Source organism: Coregonus lavaretus (assembly GCF_964263955.1).
Source record: "Coregonus lavaretus genome assembly, chromosome: 5".
Classification (NCBI taxonomy): domain Eukaryota; kingdom Metazoa; phylum Chordata; class Actinopteri; order Salmoniformes; family Salmonidae; genus Coregonus; species Coregonus lavaretus.
In genome coordinates this window covers 23,765,344-23,784,938 of record NC_139992.1, presented here as the reverse complement: position 1 = coordinate 23,784,938, position 19,595 = coordinate 23,765,344, and the positions used below count along the sequence as shown (strand labels likewise).

Here is a 19,595-nt window from a genome sequence, read left to right as displayed (position 1 = left end):
ACTCGAAATTGAGCTTGGGTTCATCGTGTTTCCATGGATCATACTGGAAATGTTTCTACAACTTGATTTGAGTCCACCTGTGGTAAATTCAGTTGATTGGACATGATTTGGAAAGGCACACACCTGTCTATATAAGGTCTGACAGTTGACAGCGCATGTGAGAGCGAAAACCAAGCCATGAGGTTGAAGGAATTGTCCGTAGAGCTCCGAGACTGGATTGTGTCGAGGCACAGATCTGGGGAAGGGTAGCAAAAAATGTCTGCAGCATTGAAGGTCCCAAAGAACACAGTGGCCTCCATCATTCTTAAATGGAAGAAGTTTGGAACCACCAAGACTCTTCCTAGAGCTGGACGCCTGGCCAAACTGAGCAATCGGTGGGAGAAGGGGCGTGGTCAGGGAGGTGACCAAGAACCTGATGGTCACTCTGACAGAGCTCCAGAGTTACTCTGTGGAGATGGGTGAAATTTCCAGAAGGACAACAATCTCTGCAGCACTCCACCAATCAGGCCTTTATGGTAGATTGGCCAGACGGAAGCCACTCCTCAGTAAATGGCAGATGACTGCCCGCTTGGAGTTTGCCAAAAGGCACCTAAAAGACTCTCAGATCGTGAGAAACAAAATGATCTGGTCTGATGAAACCAATATTGAACTCTTTGGCCTGAATGCCAAGTGTCACATCTGGAGGAAACCTGGCACCATCCCTACGGTGAAACATGGTGGTGGCAGCATCATGCTGTGGGGATGTTTTTCAGCGGCAGGGACTAGGAGACTAGTCAGGATTGAGGGAAAGATGAACGGAGCAAAGTACAGAGAGATCCTTGATGAAAACCTGCTACAGAGCGCTCAGGACCTCAGATTGGGGTGAAGGTTCCCCTTCCAACAGCACAATGACCCTAAGCACACAGCCAAGACAACGCAGGAGTGGCTTCGGGACAAGTCTCTGAATGTCCTTGAGTGGCCCAGCCAGAGCCCGGACTTGAACCCGATCGAACATCTCTGGAGAGACCTGAAAATAGCTGTGTAGTGACGCTCCCTATCCAACCTGACAGAGCTTGAAAGGATCTTCAGAGAAGAATGGGAGAAACTCCCCAAATACAGGTGTGCCAAGCTTGTAACGTCATACCCAAACAGACTTGAGGCTGTAATCGCTACTAAAGGTGCTTCAACAAAGTACTGAGTAAAGGGTCTGAATACTTATGTAAATGTGATATTTCCAGGGTTTAAAAAAATAATAATTTGCAAGAAAATCTAAAAACCTGTTTTAGCTTTGTCATTATGGGGTATTGTGTGTAGATTGATGAGTGGGGAAGATGGTCCCCTGAGAGTTTGAATTAGGACAGGAAAATGTACTGTATACAGTGAGCTATACAAATATCAGCATTCTGGCCATACCCAATATTATTTAGCTCTATTTTCAACTGTACTGATACAATATAATTTTCATAACGTTAATTAATTCAGATGCTATTGAAACTGTTCATTTCCAGCAGATGGAGACAGAATGTGACATACATTTTTGTATCACCATAATATTTATTTAGAAAACACAAACAATACAAGGACAGGGGTGTTCAAATATAGACCTGAACATCGTTTTATTCAGTATTCTATTGAAATGCAACAAGACACACAGAGAACACCTAGAAGGTGGTTTGACAAAATTGTAATTTTTCTCAAGTCTATCATTTCACTGTGGGGGCTACCTCTGAAGGTGTTAAAAAGGTTGAAGAATGCTTTTTGATGCACACGTGAATTGAAACATGGGTTCCGTTTAATCAATAGTAAGATGAGCAATACAGTCAAATATTCAAATGGTGGTTGATTAAAATTTAAATCTATGCAGGTTATTCATCTTGGTTGAAAGAGGTTTATGTGTGGTAGATGGATGTACATGTAGATTCTGATTTTAAAAAATGTACCAGCGGATTGAAATGATTTTGTGAATTTTTTTGGTGCGTTCTCCTGGTGGTAGGAATAATCTATAAACATTAATGTATCACATCATATGAAGTTTGCAAGCGTCTTTGCTTGTAAAAACGAAGACCTTACGTTCAATATTTTATTGCTATGTTTTTTATTACATAACCTCCATAGAGCCACGCACCGTCCTAAAACTCCCTGCCAAAAGTCTCCATGAACAAATTGGCCTAGAGTACGGCTTAATCCCACAATTCAGCGCATGGCGCGTCATTGAAGAGAGACAATGATGGCGGCGGTCAGTGCACCAGAAGTGATTTCACAGCTGGAAAGCGCTGCCAAAGTTTTAATGGTGAGAAATATAATCTCATTTTTTTCTTTTTCGGTATGTGTTTCGTTATTGGTTTTATTGAGAGTTATGAGACGACGAGCAATTTAGCGGGCACAGTTATTTATCTGAGAAAGGATAGCGATGCGTGGCGCAGTGCTGTCTCCATCCCGCAAAAATCTAGCATAGCCATCATCCCAAAAGCCACTAGCTAGCTATGTGTGACAGTGTCTGTTGTGACGGTGTTTCCTAAAAACATCACTAGTAGAACACACATGTTTACAGGGACCCACACACGTGTTTAGCTAGCTAGTTAGTTTGATACAATAATCTAGTTGTATTTCTTAAACACTAGACAGTTCGGTGAACATCCCCGTTACAGACACGCTGTTGATTCACCATGTTCCACCTAACGTTAGCTAGCTAGCTACTTACTTTCTTTACCCTCGATTTGTCACCAACGTTATGCAACAGTCAACGAGGGCACTGTCTCAATTCCCTGAATATATAATAAAGCACAGCTTTTAGTAAAGGAAAAGTCATATATTGGAAACAATTAGCTAACCATCAGGAAGGGTTGGCTAGCTAGTAACGTTAGTTAGCTAAAAGTTATTGATCACACTTTGATTAAGCACCATGCTTGGTGACTGAAGTACTCTGGGGAGCTCGTGCCAGTTACCTTGAATAACTTTATTCATTTTTGAGTTTATTCTAGTCTTGCTGTTTTAGCTTCATAATTATGTAACTGTGTTGAATAATAGGCTAGCTAGTTAACAGATTCGGGTGCAATCGTTTCTAAATGTGTGTGTGACCTGTGTATGTTCAGGGGGAAGGGGTGGGCATGAGAAGGAAGCCCCTGTCGTGCGGTGGTCAGGACAGATAAAATGGTCTTTCTCGCCTCCTTCCTGGCCACCGTGATCCAGAGAGCTGCTTTTACTGCAATTAGACCTGGAATGTGATTCTCCTGCTGAGCCATATTCTAGCCACACTCCTTGGCTTACCCCGTGTGTGTGTGTATCTGTGGGGGTCTTTTAAAGTGTGTGTGTGTGTGACTTACTGTACATATTTGAGATGTGGTGTAATTGAATGTACACTAATGGTATGTGTGTTTAGGCACCGCCATCCATGGTAAATACAGAACAGAGGCAGCACGCAGAACACATATTCCTCTCCTTCAGGAAGTCCAAATCACCCTTCGCTGTCTGCAAGCACATCTTAGGTAAGAGTCACACTTCGAATGCTTCAAAACACTCCTAAAAAATGTCTGTTTGTGTGTGTTAGGCCTGCTTAGTGTTTGTGGGAGCCACTGTATCTCCTGAGGTTGGTCAGTAGTTCTTCCACTGGTTTTTGTTTGTGAACTCGTTAACTTATTTTTGTGTTCCTGTGAGTGTGCTTTGTGTGTTTTTCCACAGAGACATGTGATACTGTGTGTGCATGTGTGTCCACAGCAGGTTTTCCGTTAACCGGTAATAGCCGGCTTTTGGCTGATAAAAATAAATGATAGAAAAGCTGATTTAAATAAAATTAGCGACGGCCAATTGTCTGGGAGAAGAAGAAAAAAATCCCATTGCAAAATGGTGCTTTTTATCATATTCATTGATGGAAATTCACTATATACAGTGAGGGGAAAAAAGTATTTGATCCCCTGCTGATTTTGTACGTTTGCCCACTGACAAAGAAATGATCAGTCTATAATTTTAAATGGTACGTTTATTTGAACAGTGAGAGACAGAATAACAACAACAAAATCCAGAAAAACGCATGTTAAAAATGTTATAAATTGATTTACATATTAATGAGGGAAATACGTATTTGACCCCCTCTCAATCAGAAAGATTTCTGGCTCCCAGGTGTCTTTTATACAGGTAACGAGCTGAGATTATGAGCACACTATTAAAGGGAGTGCTCCTAATCTCAGCTTGTTACCTGTATAAAAGACACCTGTCCACAGAAGCAATCAATCAATCAGATTCCAAACTCTCCACCATGGCCAAGACCAAAGAGCTCTCCAAGGATGTCAGGGACAAGATTGTAGACCTACATAAGGCTAGAATGGGCTACAAGACCATCGCCAAGCAGCTTGGTGAGAAGGTAACAACAGTTGGTGCGATTATTCGCAAATGGAAGAAACACAAAAGAACTGTCAATCTCCCTCGGCCTGGGGCTCCATGCAAGATCTCACCTCGTGGAGTTGCAATGATCATGAGAACAGTGAGGAATCAGCCCAGAACTACGCGGGAGGATCTTGTCAATGATCCCAAGGCAGCTGGGAATATAGTCACCAAGAAAACAATTGGTAACACACTACACCGTGAAGGACTGAAATCCTGCAGTGCCCGCAAGGTCCCCCTGCTCAAGAAAGCACATATACAGGCCCGTCTGAAGTTTGCCAATGAACATCTGAATGATTCAGAGGAGAACTGGGTGAAAGTGTTGTGGTCAGATGAGACCAAAATTGAGCTCTTTGGCATCAACTCAACTTGCTGTGTTTGGAGGAGGAGGAATGCTGCCTATGACCCCAAAAACACCATCCCCACCGTCAAACATGGAGGTGGAAACATTATGCTTTGGGGGTATTTTTCTGCTAAGGGGACAGGACAACTTCACCGCATCAAAGGGACGATGGACGGGGCCATGTACCGTCAAATCTTGGGTGAGAACCTCCTTCCCTCAGCCAGGGCATTGAAAATGGGTCGTAAATGGGTATTCCAGCATGACAATGACCCAAAACACACGGCCAAGGCAACAAAGGAGTGGCTCAAGAAGAAGCACATTAAGGTCCTGGAGTGGCCTAGCCAGTCTCCAGACCTTAATCCCATAGAAAATCTGTGGAAGGAGCTGAAGGTTCGAGTTGCCAAACGTCAGGCTCTAAACCTTAATGACTTGGAGAAGATCTGCAAAGAGGAGTGGAACAAAATCCCTCCTGAGATGTGTGCAAACCTGGTGGCCAACTACAATAAACGTCTGACCTCTGTGATTGCCAACAAGGCTTTTGCCACCAAGTACTAAGTCATGTTTTGCAGAGGGGTCAAATACTTATTTCCCTCATTTAAAATGCAAATCAATTTATATCATTTTTGACATGCGTTTTTCTGGATTTTGTTGTTGTTATTCTGTCCCTCATTGTTCAAATAAACCTACCATTAAAATTATAGACTGATCATGTCTCTCTGTAGCTCAGCTGGTAGAGCACGGCGCTTGTAACGCCAGGGTAGTGGGTTCGATCCCCGGGACCACCCATACACAAAAATAAATGCAAACATGACTGTAAGTCGCTTTGGATAAAAGCGTCTGCTAAATGGCATATTATTATTATGTCTTTGTCAGTGGGCAAAATCACAAAATCAGCAGGGGATCAAATACTTTTTTCCCTCACTGTATACACAAGTATGTGGACTCAAATTAGTGGATTCTGCTATTTCAGCCACACCTGTTGCTGACAGGTGTATAAAATCGAGCACACCGCCATGCAATCTCCATAGACAAACATTGGCAGTAGAATGGCCTTACTGAAGAGCTCAGTGACTTTCAATGTGGCACTGTCATAGGATGCCACCTTTCCAACAAGTCAGTTTGTCAAATTTCTGCCCTGCTAGAGCTTCCCCGGTCAACTGTAAGTGCTGTTATTGTGAATTGGAAATGTCTAGGAGCAACAACGGCTCAGCCGCAAAGTGGTAGGCCACACAAGCTAACAGAACGGGACTGCCAAGTGCTGAAGCATCGTCTGTCCTCGGTTGCAACACTCACTATCGAGTTCCAAATTGCCTCTGGAAGCAACGTCAGCACAAGAACTGTTCGTCGGGAGCTTCATGAAATGGGTTTCCATTGCTGAGCAGCCCCACACAAGCCGAAGATCGCCAATGCGTTGGCTGGAGTGATGTAAAGCTCGCCGCCATTGGACTCCGGAGCAGTGGAAACGCGTTCTCTGGAGTGGAGAATCACGCTTCACCATCTGGCTGTCCAACGGACAAATCTGGGTTTGGCGGATGCCAGGAGAACGCTACCTGCCCCAATGCATAGTGGCAACTGTAAAGTTGGGAAATTTTAACGCTACAGCATACAATAACATTCTATTCGATTCTGTGCTTCCAACTTTGTGGCAACAGTTTGGGGAAGGCCATTTCCTGTTTCAGCATGACAATGCCCCCGTGCACAAAACGAGGTCCATACAGAAATGGTTTGTCGAGATCTGTGTGGAAGAACTTGACTGGCCTGCACAGAGCCCTGACCTCAACCCCATCGAACACCTTTGGGATGAATTGGAACGCCAACTGCGAACCAGGCCTAATCACGCAACATCAGTGCCCGACCTCACTAATGCTCTTGTGGCTGAATGGAAGCAAGTCCCCGCAGCAATCTTTCAACATTTAGTAGAAAGCCTTCCCAAAGGAGTGGAGGCTGTTATAGCAGCAAAGGGGGGACCAACTCCATATGAATGCCCATGGATTTTGGAATGAGATGTTCGACGAGCAGGTATCCACATACTTTTGGTCATGTACAGTGGGCTCCAACATTACTGACACCCCTGACTGGCAATGCACAAACAATACTTAAAAAAATATAAACAATATAATTATAGAGAAACTCAAAATACCAACATGTGAGAAATACTGTACTTTATTGTTTCAATGGAACCAACCAAAATCATTCAATTATTTAATACAAAATAAATGTCACCAAAATCAAGGTTTCATAATTATTGTCACTCCTCATTTAGTACTTAGTGCAACCACCTCTGGCAAGGATAACAGCATGGTTAAGGAACACATTTGGAGGGATTTTGGACCATTCTTCTATGCAGATCCTTTCAAGATCCTTCACATTCTTGGGTTTGCGCTTATGAACTGCCCTCTTCAACTCAGCCCACAGATTTTCAATTGGATTGAGGTCCGGCGACTGAGATGGCCATGGCAGAACATTGATTTTGTTGTCACAGAACCATGTCTGTGTGGATTTTGAGGTATGTTTTGGGTCATTGTCTTGTTGGGAAGTCCACCTACGGCCAAGTCCCAGCCTTCTGGCAGAGGCAACCAGATTGTCAGCCAAAATTGCCTGATACTTGGTGGAATTCATTATGCCATCAATCTTAACCAGTGCCCCTGGACCTCTGGAATTAAAACAGCCCCAAAACATCACTGACCCACCACCATATTTCACTGTGGGTATAAGGTGCCTCTCCTTGTATGCATCTCTGTTTCGACGCCAAACATGCCGATGCTGTATCTGACCAAAACATTCAATTTTGGTCTCATCTGACCAGAGCACCTTCTTCCAGTCATAATTTAAATGACGTTTGGCAAACTCCAAGCGCTTGCATCCGTGTCTTTGGGTCAGAAAGGGCTTACTTCTGGCAACCCTTCCAAAGAGCCTGTGGTTGTGGAGGTGGCGTCTGATGGTGCTTTTTGAAACCTGGTGACCCCAAGACGCCACCAAGTCCAGCAATTCTTTCACAGTGATTCTTGGGGATTTTGTTGCTTCTCTCACCATCCTCCTCCCTATCCTGGGGGGCAAAATGCATTTGCGTCCTCTACCTGTGAGGTTTTCAACTGTTCCATATCTTTTACATGTTTTAATAATTGCCCTGACAGTGCTCAGTGGTATATTAAATTGTTTGTTGATCTTCTTGTAGCCATTACCAGATTTATGTCGGCACCATGGCGGCAGGTAGCTTAGTGGTTAAGAGCGGTGTGCCAGTAACCGAAAGGTCGCTGGTTCTAATCCCCGAGCCGACTAGGTGAAAAATCTGTCTGTGCCCTTAAACAAGGCACTTAACCCTAATTGCTCCTGTAAGTCGCTCTGGATAAGAGCGTCTGCTAAATGACTCAAATGTCAAATGTCTACAACCATCTGTCTCTTTTGAACTGCCAGTTATTTTGTTTTTTTCATGGTGTTGGATGACAAAGGGATATTGCATGTGTGTTACCTCATTTTTATACCCTAGTGAAACAGGAAGAGATGTAATGGCTCAATATAGTTCCTTAAGACTTAGATAAACTTAAATAAGTGGAATTTAATTCCTGGTTTAATTTGGTAAATGTTATTTACAATAATCTTTAATTAAATCAATAAATGATTTTGGTGGGTTCCATTGCAACATTAATATAGTACAGTATTTCTCACATGTTGGTATTTTGAGTTTATCTCTATAATTATATTGTTTATATTTTTTAAAGTATTGTTTGTGCATTGCCAGTCAGTGGTGCCAGTAATTTTGGAGCCAACTAGTGTACCAGTCGATGTAAATACATTTGACTGGTCATGCTTATCGGTCTATAGGATAATTTAGTGGAATTAAATTGGTGTGTACAGTATATTCATTATGTATCTTATTTATCACATGCGTACAGCATACAGATACAGAGCCTTTGAGCAGAACATTTGTCAGACAGAGTACAGTATCTCAAACAGCAAATACATAGGCAACGGAAGGCAGGCTTCATCTGCGCGTCACACACCATTTTGCAATGAGTTGGAGGCAGTATGCATTTTGAAAACATATGCTTAATTGTTTGAAACCTGAACGTTTTACTACATGTTATGAGGCATGTCTTACCTTGCTTTAAAGTAGCCATGCCAAAATCAGACCATATTCGTGGAGGCGATTATTTTATATAAACTTTCTTCCGTTGTCCAGTAGCCAAAGGCACAATCCTAGTCATATTAGCAACCCATGCTAGTTGTTGCATATTAGATACTCCCTCTTTAAAAATGTCTTACCGTTATTTTCATCTATCACATGAAACTCCTCGCATGTGCTGTGGCACTTTTTCTACATACCGAGATGAACTTATGGATACCATTTTAATGTTTCTGCATGCAGGTTGAAGGAAGTTGCTAACTAGCATTAGCGCAACAACAGTGTTTTCCTCTAATTGCATTACGTAACAAACATTCACGCATAACCTACTGCCTTGTGCACATTGCTGCCCTTATAATGTGAAGAAATAATTGGGGGGGTTTGTAGAACGACTGTGAGAAAGTCACATCTGGTGACTTTTTAAAAATACATTCTACTCCAAAATGCATAAAAATGTAATTATGTCGGCAGCATTGGAAATATAACGATTAGTTACCGGAGTGTAACTCCAGTTCTATGAGTGGAGCGGAGCCCCATAGGGGAGCTCTGCTCCTAGTGGTTTACCCTCTGCCCTAAGGCAGCAACAGCCTGAGACAAAATTATGCACACACCTGCAGCCAATAGGAGCACAGGTGTCCCTATAAGAGGGGATGCCTCCCCTCAATCAGCCTCCCGAGATATGTATCTTCAGCGAGACTAGAGAGGGTCGGCAGGGCCTTAAGTCCTATGGGGCTCCGCTCCATTCATAGAACTGGAGTTACACTCCGGTAACTAATCGTTCTATATCGTGGAGCTCCGCCCCATAGGGGAGCTCTGCTCCTAGTGGTTTAAGGCGGAGCGTAGCGCTCCAAAATGTACTCCCTGCCGAGCCTAACACTTCCCATCGAAACGAAAAGGTCAGGCCTAGCAATGGCTGCAACCAAGTCCCGCAGTACTGCAACTAAAAACCCCTACGGGCGTCACAATATACCGCGTCATCGGTTAAAGACCCGCCCCACCTAGTCCAATGGCAATGCCAATGACTAGTGGGCAGATCACCAGAATAGAAGCCATACTAATCTGTACTAGCAGATAGATGTGCCTCAATATCCTGTGAAAACACTACCGACCACTAATGGAATGACACCAAGTGTCACTCTACATTGTGAACGCGGTAGACCGCCTCACTCACTCAATGGAATCCCAGAGATTAGTGGGCAGGAACAAAACATGGGTCATACTAAACTGAACAAGCAGATAGATGACCTCACATTCTGTCAATCAACACATGCCTCTACTGTACTGAACCTGTCAGTCAGGAGTCATGCCACAAAATGTTTTCTTATCCAAAGCGGACCTGATGGAAACCTTGTCCATAGTCCTGCTTTTTCCTCTCTTCCTAGCTCAAGATCTCCCTTCAGCTATGCTGAGTACAGACCGAGCCAAAGAGTTAGAAAACACATCTGTCAAAAACACGTCTTCCTAACCAAAGCAGACCTGATGGAAACCTGTGTCCACAGTCCTGCTTCTCCTCTCTTTCTTGCTCAAGATCTCCCTTCAGCCACGCTGAGTACAGATCGAGCCAGAGAGTTAGAAGACATATCTAAGAGATAGAAACGGATAAATGGAGACGGCGTCGACCAGGATGCTGCTCTACAGATATCCTCTACCCCTGTTCCTCTGAAAAGGGCAGTAGAAGCCGCTACTCCACGAGTGGAGTGAGCTCTGATACCCTGAGGCAATTGCCGCCCCGCTGCCTCATAAGCTGTCTCAATGCCTTCACAAAGCCAGTGAGACAACTGCTGTTTTGAAAGTGGTCTACCTAGTGCAGCCGCACCGTGACACACAAACAACTGAGGCGATGACCTAATCGCTGCTGTGCGCTCGACGTAACACGCCAAAGCGCGTACCGGGCACAGGCGATGGAGCTTTTCCTCACTCCTCTCTCTATGAGGAGGAGGAGAAAAAGCCCATAGCTCCACGGTCTGTGACCTATATGAACTCTTAATAAACTTCGGCACAAATGCCGGGTTAGGACGTAACACTGCTCTGCTCAGGTCACCATTGATGGCCAGGCAGTCAGGTCTCGTCGAAAGAGCACACAAATCACTGACCCGCTTAGCTGTAGTCAAAGCGAGCAACAGTGCTGTCTTCATAGACAGCATCTTGAGGGGTATTTGATTCAATGGCTCGAACGGCGACTTACATAGCGCTTCGAGTACCAAAGCCAAATCCCACTGAGGAAGCGTGACTCTAGGTGTTGGCCTAAGTCGCCGCGTTCCTAATAGGAAGCGTTTCACTAGAGGGTGGCTAAAGACATTGTCTCTGCCAAACCCCTCATGACAAGATGAAATCGCTGCTGCAAACACCCTAATAGTGGCAGGCGATTTTTGCTTATCAAACATGAGCTGTAGAAAAGAGAGAATACTCTCCACCTGACAGCTCATGGGGTCTACACCTTGTGTGACACACCATCGTGAAAACACGTTCCATCTACTGGCATACATCTTAGAAGTGGAACTGGCACGTGAACCCTGTATGGTCATGATCACTGCATCAGATAACCCACGGCGCTCTAGCCTGTCCCTCTCAGCAGCCAGGCCTTCAGTGGTTGGCCGATTATGGGCAATTTCCCTATCGTGCCTCCCGCCTGAGACAACGCGTCCCGTCGATGTGGAATTGGCCAAGGTGGCGCAATCAACATCTGACTCATCTCCGCAAACCAAGGAGCCCCCGGGCGATCGGGCGCTATCAGTATCACTGACAGCCCCCCTGACCTCACCCTGGCTAGCAGTGGGAGAATGCAGGACAGCGGAGGGAATGCATACAGGAGAACTCTCGGCCATGGTTGGTGCGCAAAGGCGTCCCTTCCCAGTGGCGGTTCGTCCTGTTCCCTCAGAGAGAACCACAGAGGACATTGCGCGTTCACGCGTGACGCGAATAGGTCCACCTCGGCTCTCCCTAATTGTTCCCAAATCTGAAGAACAATGTCCGGATGCAGACACCACTCGTCGTCTCGAGGACCCCCTCTTGACATGAGGTCTGCTCCTACGTTCAAGTAGCCCGGAATGTGTGCTGCTCTCAATGAGCGAAGGTGCTCGTGAGCCCACAGCCACAATTCCTCTGCCGCCCGATGGAGAGCAGGAGACCTGACTCCTCCCTGGCGATTTATGTGAGCTACTGTGGTCCGGTTGTCTGACCAGACCAGCACATCGCGACCCCGAAGGGTAGACGCGAAGTGGGTCAGAACCAGTCGAACCGTTTCCAACTCCAAGAGGTTGATATGACGACCTGATTGAGGCCACACACCTCCTATCGCTTGGGTCTGACATGTCCCTCCCCATCCCGTCAGGGACGCATCCGTGAATACTGGTACGCGAGAGGACACCTTTCCTATCGGGACTCCGTGCGTGAGAACGCGCGGGTTTCTCCAATAGTTCAGATCTGCACTGAGCGAGAGGGGAACCACCACCAACCAATGACGTTAACGCAATGGGTCTAGTCTTAGTTGGGCGAACCATCGCTGCATCCTGCGCATATGCAGGAGTCCCAGCGGAACCACAGAGTGGGCTGACGACATGAGACCCAAAAGTGACATGATTGACAGTGCCGTCACCGTGTGATTCGGACGACACTTCCTCAGGGCTAGCAACAAGGCTACCCTTCGGGGGTCCGAAATTCGAGCCCTCATCCTCACAGTGTCTAGCTGTATCCCCAGGTAGACAATCTGATGAGTGGGCCAGGGCGCGCTCTTTTTCCAATTCACAGCAAACCCCAGACTTGTGAGATGCATCACTGTCTGTGTTGTGTGAGTGATCGCCAGCTCTGCTGACGGGGCGAGAACCAGTAGATCGTCCAGGTAGGCTAGTAGCCGTATTCCCTGACGACGCAACGGTTCCAATGCCGCCTCCACACACTTGGAAAATGTGCGAGGTGCCAGGGCGTACCCAAATGGCATCCTCGTGTATTCGTACGCCACCCCTTGAAAAGCGAACCGCAGAAACTTCCTGTGACGCGGCTGAACCGGCACATGAAAGTACGCATCCTTTAGGTCTATGCTCGTACAAAAGTCCCCTCTCTGGACACATTCCAGCAGACGTTTTGTCGTTAGCATTCGGAAGGGCCGTTTGGTTATGCTCTCGTTGAGAATGCGTAAGTCCAAAATCGGCCTCACTCCCCCCGTCTTTTTGGGCACTAGGAAATAAGGCGAATATAGCCCTTTGTTCCTTTGCTCCCGGGGAACTACTGTCACCGCCTCCTTCGCCAAAAGTTCCGTAATCTCTGTCATCAGAGCGGCCACTTTGTCTGGCGTTTTCATCACCGTCTCCACCACTCCCTTGAACGGGGGTGGGGTCCGGTGGAATTGGAGAGCATAACCCTTCTGCAACGTCTGTTCTAGCCAGCGTGAGAGGGTGCAGCTTCTTCACCACTGCCAGCAATGCAGAGAAAGCGGCTGAGCACGAAGCTGTGGTGCATCCAGTAGGAAGGACCTGTATTCCTCTATGGCCCTTACCGCCACTATTCCCCAACATTGAAGTGGTGGAACAGCCCAAGGTGGGCCTCCCGTGAAAGGGAGAGGAACCATCAATGCGTTCTGAGAGAGAAAGAGGAGCAGGGACGTCGGTTAAACTCATAACCGTCGTATTCCTGCCCTCCTTGAACGCATCGCGGGTCTGAATTGCGCTGACCGAGGTCACAGACTGCGGCAGGGCACCATCCCCAGCAAGCGATTGCGTCATCTTAGGTGACTGCAATTCGCTATCAGAGCCCTTCACTACAGTACTCCTAGAAGTCTGTAGTATGAGGTAAAACAAGGCGGCGCCTTGATACCTTCTTAACTTTCACCTTCTGTGTGTGTTCAACGCTGCACCCCTGGTGGGTTGATTCACACTCAGTGTGGTGAGTACTAGCTCGTTCTGTCAGGGGAGCCGATACGTTGGTTATACCCATAACCCTAGTAATCCGGCCCTCCGTGAACGTAGCATGGGTCTGAATCGCATTAACCGAGACCTTGGTCTGCGGTAATGCGCCGTCCCCAGATAGCTGCTGTGCTACAATGCCTGGGGGCGCCGATACTCTGGACACCTTCGTGACCGCGGTAATCGGGCCCTCCGTGAACGCAGCATGGGTCTGGCTCGTACTAGCAGAGACCTTAGTCTGTGCTAGTGCGCCATCCCCAAATAGCGGCTGCGTCCTCATGTCAGAATCTGACAGAGACTGCTGCCTGCTATGTAAAGCACTTCTTATACGTGAAGTGTGATGTGACGACCTGATTGAGGTGTTATGGATACCTACTCTAAGTGCCTGTTCAGCAACGCACCCTCGGTGGGCTGAACGGCTCTTAGAGTGGTAAGGAAGAGAGGGTGAGATTTGAACGCTCTCGGACGTATTATGGAAAAGAGGCTCTTTTTTGACAAAGTCAGGTGGAGCCAACTCTTTATTAAACACATCAACAAAGGCATTTACATCAACACCCATCCCTTCAACCGAAGGGTGGGGGGGAACAGTGGGCACGTTCGACACCATCGACGCGTCCTCCATCCACTCCCCCGCGTCCCGTCACGTACGCCTCCTTTTGCCTCCCTTGGAGGGCCAGGTCGGTGTCCTCGTCACCTCCCTCGCCGGCTGAAGTGGGGCTACTCTAGCTGCTGGAAGGGCGGGGCCCGTTCCCTTGCTGCTCGCTGACGCCGATTACGCCGCCTCGCTGTAGACCCCGGTCTACTTTGAGGGGCGGAGGTAGATGGCCTCTGGGACGGAGCGGGGCCGAGTCGTCCTGCCAACGGCAGGTGCTTGGCCAGCTGTTTCTTCTCCTCCTCCAGTTTGGAAAAACTTTCCGTCGCCTCCTTGACTGCGACCCCAAAGAGGCCGTCGTCAGAGAGGGGGGCGTTCAAGAGAGACGTCCTGTCTGCCTCTTTCATGGAAGTCAATGACAACCAGAGGTGTCGCTCCCCGACCACCGAAGTGGCCATGGACCTCCCTGCGCAGACTGCGGACGCCTGTGTTAGGTGGAGTATGGCGCCAGAAATTCTGGACGCCTCCTCCACCTCCTCCGGTGCCAGCTCTGTCTTGCCCGTGGTTAAACGGGACAGAGCGGCCGCCAAGAGGGCAATGTTATTAGCTGCTGCTACAGCTTGGGCTCCCAACCCAAAGGACTTCTCTAACAGCGACGCTGTGAGTCGGTCCTTCTGGGATGGCAATGTGGCCTTCTTGGAAGAGGGCCAAGGGCTCGAACCCGGTACAAGATATGGCGCTCTCTAACCTGGGGATTCCCTTGCCCTGGAACCTTCCTTCCACTCTCGTGAATGGGAGGTACGCTTTCACTGGCGAACGCGCCGCTAAAGGTGCCTCCCACGAGCCCTCAACGTACCTGGCCAAAGAAGGCAGGAGCCACTGGCTCTGCCGCCTTCCTCGGCCTGGAATAAGGACCGCCCTCCATCATATCAACCTCCGGTGCGGAGGGAAGAGGGGGCAGCCTTATCTCCAGACGTTGCGCAGCTCTCTCAATAAGACCCGGAAAATCCGCTCTCAGAGAGGCTGCAGCGAAGGACAGGGCTTCTGATCTCTCAGAGCTCGTGTCCCCTTCGCTATAGGGACTGCAAGCCCTCTCGCTTTCCAAGGGAAAGGGGGGCTTGAAAATATGAGGGATGGGGTCTGACTGTTCCATCGGAACGCCGGACTCCTCCTCAAAATCCCTATCCTCCCCCGAGTCTGCGCCGTCGGACGACGCCTCTGAAGCAGAGGCTAGTATCGACAGCACGTCCTCAAGGGGGATGTCCTCCCTAAAAAACGCCCAACGCTGCTTCCTCTCCTTTAAAGAAAGGAGGGCGCAGGAGGCGCAATTCGGGGGACTGCAGACGCCTTCCTTGGCATGCTGGGATCCCAAACACACGAAACACAGGTCGTGGTGGTCACCGGCCGCTATAGAAGTGCATCTGCACTGAGCTCTGAAAAGAGCTTTTGGGGGTGGGAAATCTCCCGGTGTGCTCATTTAGACGACGTTGATGACTGGAATATCAACGGCGTTTTCGTCCTGAGTCTTCGTACTTCGTCTCTTCTTGGCTCTTCAGTCTAGTCATCCAGTCGCTGAAGATAAAGGGAGGCTGATTGAGGGGAGGCATCCCCTCTTATAGGGACACCTGTGCTCCTATTGGCTGCAGGTGTGTGCATAATTTTGTCTCAGGCTGTTGCTGCCTTAGGGCAGAGGGTAAACCACTAGGAGCAGAGCTCCCCTATGGGGCGGAGCTCCACGATATAGAACTGATGCGCTCCATTGCACTGTAGGGAGATGCTGAGGAGCAAGCGTTGTCTGTGCACTCATGGCTCACATTCGCTCCACTGCTCGCTCTGTTTGCTACAAATTTACATTGTAACTTGTCACTGATCTTAAAGGAATAGTGCAAGATTTTGGCAATCAAGCCCATCCAGTCATTGCAGTAACACTAGTTAGCAATTGCGCTAATAGTAGTGAACAACTTCCTTCAAACTTCATGCAGAAACATAAAAATGGTTTTCATGAGTTCATCTGGGTATGTAGAAAAAGGGCTTAATTGCCAAAATCTCGCACTATCCCTTTAAAAGCACATCTCGGCAAAAATATATACAAAAATGTATATTTTTAAAATCATTTTTTGGGGGGGAGTGGCAGCAACGGAAACAATGAATATAAGGGAAACACTGCCTGTAATTATTTCTGTCTCTGTGATTAATGTGCATCTCTCTCCCTCCACAGAGACCAGTAAGGTGGACTATGTGCTGTTCCAGGCAGCCACGGCCGTCATGGAGGCGGTGGTACGGGAGTGGATCCTGCTGGAGAAGGCCAGCATTGAGTCACTCCGGACATTCCTCCTCACTTACGTTTTACAGAGACCCAAGTAGGCGTGTGTGTGTGTGTAGAGGCAGCATGAATTAGATTCTCAAGGATATATCAATCTCACCTCATGCAGGCCTGTAATGCAGTTTAAAAGCATGTCTCTCCTCTCTCTCTCCCAGTCTACAGAAGTATGTTCGGGAGCAGATCCTGCTAGCTGTAGCAGTCATAGTGAAGAGAGGCTCTCTGGACAAGTCCATCAACTGTAAAGGCATCTTCCACGAAGTCAGCCAGCTCATAAGCAGCGGCAACCCCACAGTGGTAAGAAACACAGGCCTAATTCATACACTTATTACAGACACAAGAGATGCATGTATAAGGCTGTGTTTACACAGGCAGCCCAATTCTCATAGATTTTTTTCACTAAATGGTCTTTTGACCAATCGCATCTGATCTTTTCATATAAGATCTTTTTCAGAGCTGATCTTATTGGTCAAAAGACCAATTAGTGAGAAAAAAAATCTGAATTGCAGCTTATGATTATCAAAGTCATATTTACATTTTAGTCATTTAGCAGATGCTCTTATCCAGAGCGACTTACAGTTAGTGAGTGCATACATTTTCATACTGGTCCCCCGTGGGAAATGAACCCACAACCCTGGCATTGCAAGCGCCATGCTCTACCAACTGAGCTACAGGGGACTATATCACGTAATATGTCAAACATAGAAAAAGTTTTATGTCGTAATTATCAGAGACGTGGTAGGAGTACACTCATGTAAGTTATATGGGAGAAGAGCTCATCAGAATGTTTACAAAACACTGGAAGATAAACAAGTCCACTCCCTGAAATCCCACAGTGATAGATGTTCACTGTGCTTCTGGCTTTAAAACCAGTTAAATGTAACTAAATAATCGAAAATGTAGGTAATCTACATAATGCCCAAAAGTAATTATTTATCATGAGAGGGCCATAAACAATATCTAGTTATGCTGCATACTCCAATAAATATTAAAATCTCACCTTTCTGGTAGAAATAGTTATAAATTGCTGAGGAGTAGTCACTTTTGAGGACACAAGCTCAAGTACACAGTACAAATATATTACAAATATAGTATTATTATTATTATTATTATTATTATAAATATGCTGAAAATAGGAAATATTTTATGATGTATTTCCTATTCAACAAAACTGGATGAATAAGGCTTGAAATGACATGCTTTCTAAATATAGTATAATCAAATTATAAAACGACTATCGATAAGAATTTACCTTATAACTGTAAAATACATATTTGTATGTTTAGTGTTAGACCTTTAGAAAATATGCACATTTTCTTTCTTGATCAAAACATCTGCCCCCATCTCTGTGAACGTCTCACAGAGCTCTAGCGTGGCTTCCTGAACTTGTTAGGAACTCTCCTTTCATCTCATTAATATTGTCCATCTATGACAGTGTTTTTTGTTTAAAATCTATGAATTGTTTTAGATTACTAGCTATAAAGATCTCTGAATGTGCCACAGCGACGAAACCACTCTGTCCTGCCGCACTATGATGTAAGGATTCCAGGCATATGCATTGTTAGTGGCTGTGACATAGGGTTCAGCCAGGAGTTGGACAGTCGGAAGAGCGAATGAAATGGTAGGAGGGACATCCCAGCTTAAAGTGGTGTCAGATTTCACATCCTGCTTCATACAGGCAAAATATACATACTCCTGTGTTGGTGAGAATCAGGACTGCTGCTCAGTGGAAGCCATTTCAATCTATGGTGTCCACAGATTGATTTATAAGCTAAAATGTTGGTTGGAGCCGTTACCAGAACCACGCAGGTCCCCAAAACAGGGGAGTTAAATGCCCATGCGGTACCCACTGTTCTTTTGAGATTTCTGGTCTCCCCAACCTGATTTGAGCTCTCCCAGTAGTATAACTGTCTCCACTAGATGGCAGTCTGTCTTCAGGAGGCCAGGGAGGGTTTCAAGGCTTGGGTCTATTTAGATCTGCCCTCTTTAGTAAGCCGGTTGCTGTCCTTTTGTCAGCTACCCTCAATGTAACATATATGACATCAGACGGTGTGTGTGACCTCTGACCCGTGTGTGTGTGCCCCTGCAGCAGACACTGGCCTGCTCCATCCTGACGGCCCTCATCAGTGAGTTCTCCAGCTCCAGTAAGACCAGTAACATCGGCCTCAACATGGAGTTCCACGGCAGCTGCAAACGCATCTTTCAGGTCAGACCTCCTCTCTTCCTCCTGCTCCTTCTCCTCCTTTCTCCTCTGTCCCTCTCGAACTGAATGCTATGCGCTCTCTGACTTGCTAGGAGTGTGTGTTTGTGTTCTGATGTGTGTTTGTGTTCAGGAGGACAACCTGCGTCAGATCTTCGTATTGACCATGGAGGTGCTGCAGGAGTTCAGTCGCAGAGAGAACCTCAATGCTCAGATGTCCTCTGTGTTCCAGAGATACCTGGCCCTGGCCAATCAGGTCCTTAGCTGGAACTTCTTGCCACCCAATCATATCCTTTCTTGCGTCCACAGTGTTTCCCCATTGGTGGGTTATACCCCACTGGTGGGTAGTAGTTTATTCCCTTTGGGTCATGGAAGAATTATATTATTATAATTTGAAAATAACTTTTTGGATGGTAAAACGTTTTCAGTGTGAAGTTAAACGACTAAAAGTAGATAAAAAGTATTTAGAAAAGATAATGGAGCTCCATGGCAAAATGTGTAGAATAGCAGAAAATTTGCTTTAAAATAGCAACATTTTGTCTCTGCGGCCAAGATGAGGGCCTTTAAAACCTTGCTATTGGTCACCCTAACTTTGCCACCGCTGCTGATAAAATCCTAGGGGAAACACTGAAGACTATGGTTTGATCAGAAACATTGGTCTTGTTTGTTAGGTGAGTCATAGGACAATGTGGCAGTCTTGGGTAAAGTGCAGAAGGTTTGGGGTGTGGCATATGGTCGTACCATTTATGTTTTCATTTGTTGC

At 46.5% G+C, this 19,595-nt stretch overlaps 1 protein-coding gene across 1 annotated transcript in view; it reads left to right on the top strand.

Moving 5' to 3' along the window:
* Nucleotides 1–2,179: 2,179 nt before the first annotated feature.
* The window catches only part of LOC311129411 (exportin-4-like), a gene marked incomplete at its 5' end in the record, with an annotated part of 48,958 nt that continues 31,542 nt past the window's right edge, over nucleotides 2,180–19,595 (top strand). Inside the window, 7 exon segments of the mRNA XM_084161694.1 lie at nucleotides 2,180–2,191; nucleotides 2,195–2,269; nucleotides 3,359–3,464; nucleotides 16,531–16,672; nucleotides 16,791–16,929; nucleotides 18,722–18,838; nucleotides 18,966–19,119. Coding sequence (XP_084017820.1) covers nucleotides 2,180–2,191; nucleotides 2,195–2,269; nucleotides 3,359–3,464; nucleotides 16,531–16,672; nucleotides 16,791–16,929; nucleotides 18,722–18,838; nucleotides 18,966–19,119 — 745 coding nt within the window.